General features: G+C 34.0%; 1 protein-coding gene across 4 annotated transcripts in view; it reads right to left on the bottom strand.

Moving 5' to 3' along the window:
• Positions 1-942: 942 nt before the first annotated feature.
• Positions 943-13,653, bottom strand: part of CCSER1 (coiled-coil serine rich protein 1) — a 1,319,150-nt gene continuing 1,306,439 nt past the window's right edge. For all 4 annotated transcript variants that reach the window (XM_082461685.1, XM_082461686.1, XM_082461682.1 and 1 more), the window contains one exon: positions 943-5,370. In XM_082461685.1, the coding sequence (XP_082317811.1) occupies positions 4,885-5,370 (486 nt within the window). In that variant the 3' untranslated portion in view covers positions 943-4,884. The remainder of the gene's footprint in view (positions 5,371-13,653) is intronic.

The following is a 13,653-nucleotide window of genomic DNA, read 5'->3' as shown; positions in this document are numbered from 1 at the left end:
ATGCTATGGACTGGACATTTGTGTTCCCCCAAAACATATGTTGAAGCCCTAACCCCAATGTGATGGAACATGGAGGTGGGGATTTTGGAAAGTAATTAGGTTTAGATGAGGGAGGGGCCCCATGATGGGATTAGAAACCTTATGAGACCACAGTTTGTTTATTCTCTGCCATGTGAGAAAACAGTGAGAAGAACAAAGCTATCTAAACCAGGAACTGAATCAGCTGGCACCTTTATCTTAGACTTTCAGCTTATAGAGCTGTGGAAAATAATCGTCTATTTTTTAAGCCACCCACTCTGTGGTGTTTTGTAACAGCAACCTGAGCTTACCAAAGCAATGAGGCAATGTTTGGAAAGGATGATAAGATGTAGAACGTTCTTTTTCTTGAATTTTATGTTCAAGAGGAAAAGTATGTTTGTTAAAGTGGTGAAGTTAATGGGGCTAGATTGAAAGTTCTCTAAAAGGAATCATGATATCCCACATTCTAGATTAGTTGGGTAGATGAAACCCAATTTGTATTAGTAAGAATTTTCATCGTCTTAATTTCTATGGGAAAAATTTCAGGTCTGAAATAGGGTGAACTGCCTTCATTCTTTTCCACAGATAACACACCTGGAAAATGAGATCTCTGACATATTTTGGGGCTACACTACTTGGTACTGAGCAAGTGGGTTCTGAGCAAGATCAAATTTATTGTCAATAAATAGTTGGTGGATATGTTTGTGGTTCTGTTGGTGAAAGAACTTGGCACAGATTGAGATTTGAAAAATAAAAATTTGGCAATGCTCATGTATATTGTTAGAGAAGAGGGCTTCTTTGTTTAGTTGGTTGATAGTTGGCTGTTTGCTCTTATACTACAGTGCAATTCAACTTTTTGTAAGAACCCAACTAGTTTTTATTTTTATCATCCCTGCCATGTGTATAGATATAGCCTAGTGTTGGCATGACAAAATTAGCACATGGAAAAAGAACAAGAAAAAAGAGTTTAAATTCTAGGAGGAGTAAATTACCAAAGAAATATTATGTGTGATTGAATTATTTCTTGGGGTAAAAAAAGAAAATATATAAAAAGGATTTGATAATAAAGCCTAAATAGAGTCAAGTTCCAGAATGCAATCAAAATCCTTAGAATAAATGAATCAGTACTATATTTAAATGGATATATCACCAGGGAAAAGCCTCCGGCTGTGGGGAATGTGATTCAGGGATAAGAATGGCAATCACAGACAGCACCTCTACAGGCATCCCCCTTTCTTTTTCCACGTTGATCTACAGGTGGTTTAATGGAGTTATGAGTGCTGTTTTGAAGCACTTCCTACTTCTATAGGTATTTGGAATATAAAGTTCTAAAAGTGGAAAAGTAGAACAAAATTTAGACTATAAGACTATAGCCAGTATTCCAAGTTACCCACTATAGTGGGTTACTTACTACTTCCTAATAATGAGAAAGGCGATAATGAATGTCACTGTTCAATAAACTGCTTGTCGTACTATTCCATCAGCAACTAAGTTACTAAGAAAGGTCTTGGAGGACTAGTGGAATATGATCATTTATCTTGATCATTTACCTTATCCTTATTACATGGTAATAAAAAGAAAATATTAACTCTTTTTAGTGGAAGTGTTATCTCTGTTAAACACACACAAGGTAAACAAAACAAAATGTGAAATTTTCTTTGAATTCAATTAATTACTTTGAATTCAGTAACACTCAGAAAATTAATGACAATAGGCTAGGTTGAAATCTTGGGAAATACAAGGTGTAAAACACAGGTCATAAACCCAGATTGATTAAGAATATCTTGGTAAGCATTTTAAGTAAGTGTGGGCATGTCTACAAATGTTTATTGTTGACTAGTGGCTGGCTAGTTTATTTATATCTCAATCAATAAATAACAAAAACAACTTGACTGATATGTGGCCCTAGGTCCTTACCCTGAGCATATTGATATTGGTAGATTCACACCTTTAGCACTGCAGCTACAGTTTCATGGTGTCATTTGCACAAGGACTATGGTGCTCCAAAGAAGAAAAAAATAGTTTGGAGAGATAATAATTTTGCTGTGTCTCTGTTAGCATATAAAATTATTTGAAAAAAAATCAATGACTTCATAGAAATACAGTTGCATGTTCCAATAATTACAAAAATGAGAACAGTTTATTTCAGGTGGAAACAGCTTTTCCTTAAGGAATATCTCTTCTTAAGTGTCCTTTAAAACACGTTCTAAATTCAGAAAAGAAGATTTGCAGCAGAAATTTTACAGTTACTTAGGCTTAGCTACACATACACATGCACAGAAGAAACAGGAAGGGAAAGAAAAGACAACTGCTTCCATCAGAAAAACAAGCACTTTTTCCCCCTGGTGTCATGTCTTTGGATATGTACCGCCTTGGAGAAATGTATAAATCATTTTTATACATGGAACTGTCTTAGAAAACTAGAGATTTTAGTACAAAGAAATCAATTTGCTGAAAGAATGCCCACATAAGTACTCTATATACACAAGAGGAACTTACAAAGAACCCCTGTTTTACAGTTACTGGTGTATATTAGCATAGTGGGCTTACACCTTCTCCAGGCCTGAGTTACACTTAGTATTACAAATAATATTATAACAATGCTGAAAATACTGATACAAAACAGCTTTAAGATGATATTTCCAAAAAATACCCCTCCTTTTAAAATTGAACTGTTTAACACAGGTTTTCTTTTTGAATGTTTCAGCTTTAAAAAACATTTTTCAAGAAAATACTAGCATTTAAAACATCTCTTAAAATGTCTATTAAATGACAGATTTTCTTAAATAGATTATTTTTTACAAAGTATAATTCAAAAGTCTATCTTCCAGAAAAGCAAAACTATAAGCTCCAAAAGTCCAAATCAAAAACATTATTTGTGATACATAGTTCTTCCATATCCTGGGAAAAAATCCTTGATTATTTTACCGTTCTGATTTATTTACAGACTTCAAATACTCTAGTAACACACACCAACTTTTAGGACAAATGAAGCTGAATTCCACAATTAATAATCATAATTTTTCTATCATTTCTTAAATACCATCCAGCCCAAAATGTCTGTCTGCATGAATATTATAACTTCTAAAGTATAGTGGGAATTTTAGAGAGCAGTCTCATTAAGCCAAGCAAATTGCAGTGTGCATTATTCTCTTTTGGCAGAATTACAAACACACAAAAAAAGAAAACATTTGGCAAACATTTGTCTTGATGCACATGTGTTTTCCTTTGGAAAACCGAAATTACAAATCCAGCATATCCACTAAACTCTTTACTCTTATCAATTCTAATCAAAGTTTGAAAAGTGGTTAAAGTTTAATAGTTAAAGCTAGTGGGGGGATATCTAATGGCTTTTCCCCAAAGCATAGAGCTCAAATGCACTTTTGTTTTAGGAGATGCATTTCACACATAGCTTTAATTTAAGCAGGTTAGTCAGATGCCATGCTAAAACTGCTATCTCAGTTTCCCTTTATTCATTTCATGGATTCTGTCAGAGAGCACAAGGGAAACAGATCATGCAGTAGGTATGACAATTTCAATACGCATGGAGTATGCCTAATATGGATTCAGTTATTAGCTTTTATCTTTGTATAAGAAAACTGCAGCCCTGATTCCTACTGGTCATTTTAAAATTATTTATTTATTTCTATAGCTGCATACAGCTCTATTATTCATTAAACATAAAGAAATTATTTCTCTCACGTGCACTTATATATAAAACATATTAGGCCTTGTGTGTTAAAGAGAAATATTTGCCATCAAACGAGTTAAGTATTCCTGTTAGAGATTTATTTCTAAGATCAAATTGCCAAAGTTTACATATATTTTACTTTTTCCTCTAAATCTAGATGACCGAATAGTCAAAATAGTGTAAACTGGGCTACCAAGAAACTGACTTTCTCTTCCTCAATTCATCATGTAGAGTAATTGGTATGGGTTAATGTATATGAAGCAAAATTGGACACACATTAAAAAAAGTGAAAAATTAAAAAATATAAGGAAAGTGAAGTAAAATAACTTTCTTAGAATGTTCTATTCCTCAAATTTTTAAAAAATACAGTGATATAACCATGGCAGTGACTCAAAGAGTGTAGCATGTCATGCTTTATGCATCATTTGACAAAATTCAGGCAACATTACCACCTCACTGTGTGTTATGTCATAGTACTTCAACATCAATAGCAAAAACTAAAAGCAAAATTTTTCGATGATCAGAGCTGTCATTCTCTATTTGGCTAGCAATTACTCAGTCTGAAACCCTTTGTGAACTAGTGTGAACTAAACACTTAGAGGATAAAAGAAATACCATTTTCCCCCTTAATCGTATGGCAAGATAAGCTTGATTGTATGTAATAGAGAGACAAACACCATCTCTAGGTTATATGCAAGCAAGCTTCATTCTTCAAATAAATACACCACCAAATACAAGACTTTAAAACCCCTCTTTTCTCTTTCTATTAACTATGTAATTTAAAATTCCTTACAATCCCTTTATCTATTTATTCTGCACATCTATTTTCACAGTAACACCATTAAGTGAACAGAGTGCTATTTGATATTACCTTCTGAAACTTCAATGCATATCAGTGACTGATAAAGATAAAAGATAAATTATGGCCTGTATATAAACCAGCAAGATGGTCTCATTTATTATACATATATATAATAAAGTCTCCAAAAGCTATTAAACCTAATTCAGTTAACATGCTTGAACCCTCATTCTTAAAAAAAAAAAAAAAAGTAAAATTCTTTGTTTATAACTAAAAATAAAAAGTAATAAAAAATACATGAAAATTTAAACATGAGCTATGCACGAGAAACACTAACCGTCTTATCCTACCCAGAGACAGGAATAGGGTGATTTAATTACCCATCCTGCTGGCCTAGAGCCTGCAGCTCAGTTGTGTGTAAATTGTGATGGAGGAAAACATTCTTTCTGCTGTACATGTGTAAAGAGATTGGCCCTCTTGGCGGTTGTCCAAACCTGCCTGTAAAGGTTGAATGCTGTCGGGCCACAGCAGCTTGGTCCTTTGGTTTCTCTGAGAACGTGGAAAGCCCTTCGGTCTTAGCTATTGGTTTCAGAGAGTTCTGCCCTACAGTGGCCCGTAAATTCTGGGTGACCTCTGACGTGAGGGTTTCGTAAGTTCCTCTGGAGTGTTTGATAACTTCCACTAGTTCCTTGTCCTTCAAAAAATTGCTTAAACATAGACTGGAGAGCTGACAGGTCTTGCTTTTGTAGGGGCTTGTCTGGTCCGCTGCTGAGTATCTAAAACGGTCCTCGGTGGGTGTATACATTGCTTTTCTGTCCCTTGTGCTGAGACTTTGGCTCACAATTCGATTTCGATATGTAGCCTGAGGTAAAGACATGGAAAAGAAAAGAGGTCTTTAAAAAATACGTTCATAGCACACACACCAGAGTGTTGCTTTCGCATTTGTGTCCAAGACCGTAAGTTTTCAACAAGGCTTAAAAAATATCAATAGAATTATTTTCTCTTTTCCATGAGATTATATTTCCCAGTGCAATTCTACTGGAAAGAGTGGTTAAATGAATAATTTACTCTAAAAGGCATTTATTAAAATACTTTTTTAAAGAGCAGTTTTAAGTTGGCAACAAAATTGAGAGGAAGGTACAGAAATTTCTCGTAGACCTTCTGCCTCCACACATTCATAGCCTCCCTCATTAGCAACATTACTCGACAGAATGGTGTTACTTTTTACCCAGGATGAACCTACGCTGACACATCATAATCACCCAAAGTCCACAGCTTACCTTAGGGTTCACTCTTGGAGTTCTACATTCTATGGGTTTGGACACACTTAATAATGACATTTATCCATTATTATATCATGATACAGAGTATTTTCACTACCCTAAAAATCCCCTGTGTTCTGCCTACCCATCTCTGCCCTCCTCTCCCCACCACTGGCAACTACTGTCTCCATAGTTTTGCCTCTTCAGAGTGTCATAGATTTGGACTCATACAGTATGTAGTATTTTCAGGTTGGCCTCTTTCACTTAGTAATATGCATTTCAGGTTTCTTGATGTCTTTTCATGGCTTGATAGCTCATTTCTTTTCAGAGTTGAATTAAAAGGCATTTTGAAATGTGTTTATCTAATTTCCTAAGTTTGCATTCTATAATTTTCTCTGAGAATACATGTTATTTTAATAAGTAATGAACATCTATATATGAATCTATACATTTTTGTTGGATTTAATACGCCATATTTACTTGAGTGTACGCTCAGAGAGTTTTAGAATGATCAATATCATGATTTGTGTCAGCAAAGTGGTAACCTAGAAATTTAAGGAACTAAAAAAGAAGTCACTCCAGTGACCTACAGAGAACAATAGGGCACTTAAAAGAAATTTCAGCATTTAGACTTTTGGATGAACTTTATTAATCAAAACCAGGTCCATGAGTATAGGCCCATCTGCTTTCTCACAAAAAATTTATACTCTAATGACAGGAGCAAGACATAGCTTATTGAATCATGTTGTGGAGGAAGCAAAGATTACAAACTGGTACCAGAATTCCTCTTGAAGAGAGCACTGGCTTGGTTTAGAAAAATACATTGAGATAGAAACTAACTAGTTGGCTTATTGCTCCGGTGGCAAAAAACAAAGGATTTATTGTTGTTACAAAGAAGGAGGAAAAAAGGGAAGAGCAAGAGGTAAGAGAGAGGAGAATAGAGCACATGGCAGTAGGCTAGTACAAAATGTGCTGAAGGGCCAATGAAAATTTCTGTGTACCTGACATCTAAATGGCATAGTTTTTAAATGCCCAACTTTTCATTGTTTGTTCCCTAGAAAACCATTTCTCCAAACCTGGTCTCTACTTTGAGCCCTAATTTACTTATCCGGCATCATCACTTTGACTAATTAACATTCCTAATCTGACATAAAACAAAACCAAAAAAACAAACTTGATTTTGACTCTGCAACCTATTCTTCCCCAAATACCCTCCTTCTCACGAATGGTACCACTATCAGGCCAACATCTATAAATCACCTTTGCTTTCTCTTTTTCCTCATACACCTTTAAATCAAGTCCTTGCTGATGCACTGCAAATAGGCAACCTCAAGTCATCTACTTCTCTTATCTCCAATCTAAACCTCCTGACCCAATTCTCTGGTACATATTAAGCATTTGATAAATATTTGCTGAAAAATAGCTTATCTGCTTGAGATAATATATTTATTGAGTGTGTATTATATGCCAAGCATTTTTCTAATGCCCTTATTTATCCCTCACAAGAGTCTCTTGAGGTAGCTTCTATTAGTCCCATTACACAGACTAGAAAACAGAAGCACAGTGAGTTTGTACTCTACAGACAGTGTAAGATAGACAGTCTGCTTGATTAACCACCGATTCATTCTGCCTCCCAGTATTCCCATGGGAATATTTCTAAAATGTATCACATTCTTCTAAAATAAAGTACATGCAGAACCATTCTGTAACTTAAACTGAGGCTTCAAGATTATCATTACTGAGATGAATATCCCCAATCTTCTGTAAAACTAAGTTCTATTAGGGGATATCTTTAGTGTCTTTATACTCAGTGACTTCAGATTGAGATGTTTTGCTAACCATGTCTTTTCTTTCTTTCTTTAAATTGTCTTAATGTCTGTAGTAAGCTGCCATTCTAGTTTTTAATTTGTGCTTACTTATATCAGACCCTCTCCATTACTTCTAATTTGCCATTTTAACTCTTCCCTTGATCTGTGGTAGAGATAGTAAGGCTGGTTACCTGTTTGTATGAAAGAAGCATTGTATGACTTACAGAAGGTGTTTCAGGGACTTTCTTGGGAGTAAAAGAAATAAGCTAAGTATTTGGACCTACTTAGAAATGTGAGATTTTATTTTCTTTTCATCTTTGTGACTTTACTTCTATAAGATGCTTACTTAACTGTTGAATCAGTTATTGAAAGATCCTCAAACACTGTGCCTAATATCACATCCAAATGTCAGAAACATCATGGGTATAAAATACTCTGAGAAAAAAGTTTGTTTCAGAACAAAATAGCCATTGGTAAATTCATCATGATAATAAACATTTCTATTCTATTTATATACGTGCTGCTTAGGAAAGCTGAGGAGATGAGTGGAAACTTCATTTCCGTTACTTTAATGTTAGATTTGGGGAAATGTTCATCATTTTCTTTATGCGATCATTTTAACCCTCCTGGGATATTACATTAAATTGAATATACAGTTTTAATAAGACATATTGAAAGGGATCAAATGACTCAATCCCACAGGCAGACTCAGTGTTCTCTGGTATAACATCTGATCCTACAAGGTACATATGCATCTACTATAAAAAGAAACAAAATGAAATGATCTATTTTTTTAAAAAATGCATATTTAAATCACCCATTCCTGTTTGTTCAGCATAGTTTGCTTTTAACATCTTAGACTTTTCTTTTTTTTTTTTTTTTTTTAGTTGTTTGTGATGTTCACCATTAAGTCTAGGGCTCATAGTATTCATGGGTGATTGCATAGCACATGGGGCTAATGGCATGGATTTGGGGTCAGACAAATAAAGGTTCCTTTGCTGATTTGATAAATATTTATTGACCTCTACTGAGAGCAAGGTGCTATATTATGTGATAGGAAATAGTATTGTTCATAAGAGAACCAGCTCTTGCATTTAGGCAGCTTGAGGTCTAATGAGAGAATCAACCAGAATCAGACAATTTCTAGCTAAGTGACCATGACAAGTTACTTACCCTTCCCAAATCTCCAATTTCCTCATCTGGGAAAGGAAGATTTACATTCATACCTGTATCTACATACAGGATTATAGTTAAGACTTAATGAACTACTGTGTATAAAATGCCTAATATTATACCTGAGGAATAGTTATCTTGATGAGAGCAACAATAAGTATAGTAATAAAATAAAGTGAATACACCTAGAAGTTTCTCTGATAGATGCTTGCTTCATCCTTTAGAAGTTAAACCACTTTGAATACTTCTATCTCAATTTTAAAAAGCAAAGTAATTTACTCCAGAATACTTGCGTAATTTTACATTTATTTTTATGGTTTGGTTCCCTAGAACAGATTCTGAGACAAATATCTGAGACAATAAAAAAAAGTTTACCAGAGTGTATTCTCAAGTCAACACCCATGGGGTAATGAAGAAAGCAGTGTCTGGCAGAGGGAGAAGTTAAACTCTACGCAATTGAACTATCTATCTCAGATAATCACACAGGGAAATCCGAAGCTGGCATGATCCCTCAGAGTTGTCCCCAATTTAGGCAAGTGGTTGGGAGCCTTATACTCATATCAACAAGTTATTCAACAAATATCTGGGAAGGGGGTGTAACCATGAATGAATAGGCTTTTTTTTTTTTTTTTTGTAAAGGAACTTACTTGAATGCTATCAGCTGCCAACTTTTTTACCAACTGGGAAAATGAAGGCTTTAGTTGTGAAGATGTGTGTGTGTGTGAGTGTGTGTATGTGTGTGTGATTGGGGTGGGGGAGGAGAGAACTTGGGAGCACACCGCAGCATCCACTACTCTCATTATCCTACTCATGTACCTAATATATGATGGGATAATTTGGCATAATGGAAAGAACACTGAACCTTGGGCCAAAGACTCTAATCTTGTCTGTGCTGCTATCAAACTGGGTGAACTTTGATGAAGAAGTTAATTTCTCTGGGCTTCATTTATGAGCCTATTGAAAGAGATGAGAAAAATAGAAGATAAAAATTAGATCTTGAAGAAACTCTAACATTTATTCAATTATCTTCCAGTTCTAAAAGTCTACATTTAAATATATATTTAATTCTATATAGACAAACCTAGGAAAGATCCCTTTGATTCAAAATATAAAAATATATTTTTGCATATATATATATATATATACACACACAATTTGTATTTGGTTGCAATGGTCCAGAGGGAAATAATTTTTTCATCATGCTTCTAGTTGACGTTAATTCCTTCTGAAGCTCTTGAGATCACTTCCCCAGAGGGAATTTTCAGTGCATATACCTAGCCACGTCTTTCTCAAAGCTGGAATTAAATTTCCACAAGCTAATATAATTATGTTAGTTTTTAGACAATTTAGTTGTCAAACAGTTATTTTATTACCTATCCTTTGGGTTCCTAGTAGAAGATGAATGGATGGCAAATTTAGTGATTAATCAGTCAAAACTGAAGATTATAATAAAATCAGTTCTTTACTTCCCTATAATTTTTTTCCTCTCATTTCTTCACTGGAGTATATAATCTGCATTTCATTGAATTCAAGATGAATGATTTTAAAACACATTATTATTTTACATACCACTAAGAAAGAAAAAACAAACAAAACTTATGATGCTAATTAAAAACAAATAAAAACCACATTCCTTCCTTACTAGTGGTGTGACCCATTCATCAGTCACACCAGCCTCTCGTTCGAATTTCTTCTGTCTTCACTTCCCTTTCTTAGGTTTGATAGTCTTTTTGCATTTGTCTCAATGATACAGCTTCATGTACGTGTGAGTATATTCCTTCTTTTGATTTCATAAAGCATTTGGTTTTTAATTTAGAAGAGAGTGTGGAATTGAAGGCAATGCAAGTACAAATATTTTTTTTCATTAATATCAAAGTTATACTCTTTCTTTCTTTCCTTGGCTTTCCATATACAAAATAACATTTGCTATCATACCAAATCATAGTAAAAGCTTTTTGAAAATATTCTTATTGGTAACTCACCACATGAAGTGCTAATACTGCATATAACTCAATCAAAGAAAGGATAATATGAAACTATGATAAAATCCACACATAGCAATGTAAACTCCACTGCAACTGCAACACGGTTGAAAACATTGACTGTAAGATTTATCCTGATTTTAGGGGTTTTATTACATTTAAAAATTGTCTTATATCTGATGCAAAGAATATATACAGTAATCATGCCAATGTGCATAGCCCAATTTTCATTAAGGCAGGGTGACATGATAGAATTAATGAGGAGGGGAGCAATGTTTCAATCACTGATTAATGAATTTCATAATGTTTTCCTGAACTTCATTTCGTGTGTGTGAACTATACTGGTAATTGCCAAAAATGTTATCAGGCAACAACTTCCTAGTTTCTTATATAGATTAAACTTTAGCACATGATTGGTTATTTTATTTGATTTTAAGATATATTTTTCTGCAATGTTCTCCACTTAACCAAAAATAGTATTGTTTTACAACTAGAATTGTTCCTAAAGGAAAAGAAATACTTGAAGCAATTTCCAATAGCTAGTAGAAAAAAAACGGTATTACATTAGAAAAATGGCTAATATTAAATAGTATTTTAACAAATTATAAAGATTACTGAAAATAACATTATAATTTGAATTTAAATAAGAGATGTATATGAAATTATGTTAAAGTGAGCCAGAATTATCAGGAGAAGCTAAATAGTAACTCTTGGGTAATTCATACTGAGAAGAAACATGCCTCCTGAATAAGGTTTATGGTTTCTTACTAATGAGCCTCTAGATCAAGTAAGTAAAACATAAAATGCAGAATACTGTATGTTTTATGTTCAAGAATAGACACTTTGACCCATACTTACTTCTACACCCAAGCCAACTAAAATAGAAGTTTCATAAGGGCAGGGACATTACCTGTCTTGTTTAACGCTGAATCCACTCCTCCCAATAGTACCTGGCATTTACCAGTAGCTCCTTAATATTTATATAGTCCAGAGAAGAATCCACTACCATGTTTTTTTCCCTTACTGATATAGCTTATCTAACATGATATGTTCTTTCTCTTGACATTTTTCTCTCATTGATGAGTTGATTACTTTGATCTATATGGATTGATATACTAGCTGGATCTTTTTTTTTTCACACACACACACTGAATTTTATTTTTACAAGAGATAAATAAACTGACACCAAGCATTGTAAATGGATGACCACAACAAAAGCAACAATGATTGCAATTACCAAACACGAAACACACTCATACTATGTCATAATATTGACATCCAGTCCAGTAATCCTCCACTGTAACAGCTCCTTTACTTTGCAGTGAAAATTGATTTGTATATGTTTTGCCTCTGAGTCCTTGTGGGAATTTTATTTTTTTTAATTCAAACAGAAAGTCACAAAAATTATAATTATCCTCATCACTTGACTCAGTCCCATGTAATCAATTTTTTTTTCATCTTGATCTTTTGTTAGCACTTTTATGAGTTCATCAGTTTTCCATTAGAGTTCTGAAAATGCTTATTCATTCAGTTCAGCAGTACAGTTACCAGAAACCGGTACTTGTCAGAGTCTTTCCATGAATTCCTTGAACATGAAACCCTTTTATAGGAACATATTTGCAAAAGCATCAGAGTACACCCAGAACTGTCTGTAAATAACAAAAGACTTAAAAATGACCATGGTTAAAGATTTGATGAAAGTTCATAATAATGCAATTGACAAGGAAATTTAGTTATTTCTGAGATACACATTTTAAAGTAATAACTTGAATTATGATTTCTAACATTACACCAGAACATATAAGATTTTAAAAAATTTCATGTAATGTCTGAAACAATTATATTAACATATTTCCATACAAATAACCCAAAGAAAGTTTAGTATTAGTTGTTTTTTTGTGTTTGGTTTTCTATACTGCAGGTTCTTATTAGTCATCAATTTTATACACATCAGTGTATACATGTCAATCCCAATCGCCCAATTCAGTACACCACCATCCCCACCACACCACGGTTTTCCCCCCTTGGTGTCCATACATTTGGTCTCTACATCTGTGTCTCAACTTCTGCCCTGCAAACCGGTTCATCTGTACCATTTTTCTAGGTTCCACATACATGCGTTAATATATGATATTTGTTTTTCTCTTTCTGACTTACTTCACTCTGTATGACAGTCTCTAGATCCATCCACGTCGCAACAAATGATTCAATTTCGTTTCTTTTTATGGCTGAGTAATATTCTATTGTATATATGTACCACACTTTTTTATCCATTCACCTGTCGATGGGCATTTAGGTTGCTTCCATGACCTGGCTATTGTAAATAGTGCTGCAATGAACATTGGGGTGCATGTGTCTTTTGAATTATGGTTTTCTCTGGGTATATGCCCAGTAGTGGGATTGCTGGATCATATGGTAATTCTATTTTTAGTTTTTTAAGGAACCTCTATACTGTTCTCCGTAGTGGTTATATCAATTTACATTCCCACCAACAGTGCACCCTCTCCAGCATTTGTTGTTTGTAGATTTTCTGATGATGCCCATTCTAACTGGTGTGAGGTGATACCTCATTGTAGTTTTGACTTGCATTTCTCTAATAATTAGTGATGTTGAGCATCTTTTCATGTGCTTCTTGGCCACCTCTATGTCTTCTTTGGAGAAATGTCTATTTAAGTCTTCTGCCCATTTTTGGATTGGGTTGTTTGTTTCTTTAATATTGAGCTGCATGAGCTGTTTATATATTTTGGAGATTAATCCTTTGTCCATTGATTTGTTTGCAAATATTTTCTCCCATTCTGAGGGTTGTCTTTTCATCTTGTTTATGGTTTCCTTTTCTATGCAAAAGCTTTGAAGTTTCATTAGGTCCCATTTGTTTATTTTTGTTTTTATTTCCATTACTCTAGGAGGTGGATCAAAAAAG

The sequence above is a fragment of the Balaenoptera physalus genome, assembly GCF_965194825.1.
Source record: "Balaenoptera physalus genome assembly, chromosome: 5".
NCBI classification, from domain to species: domain Eukaryota; kingdom Metazoa; phylum Chordata; class Mammalia; order Artiodactyla; family Balaenopteridae; genus Balaenoptera; species Balaenoptera physalus.
Note: the sequence above shows the minus strand (reverse complement) of the source record. Positions and strands in the feature narration are given on the sequence as shown.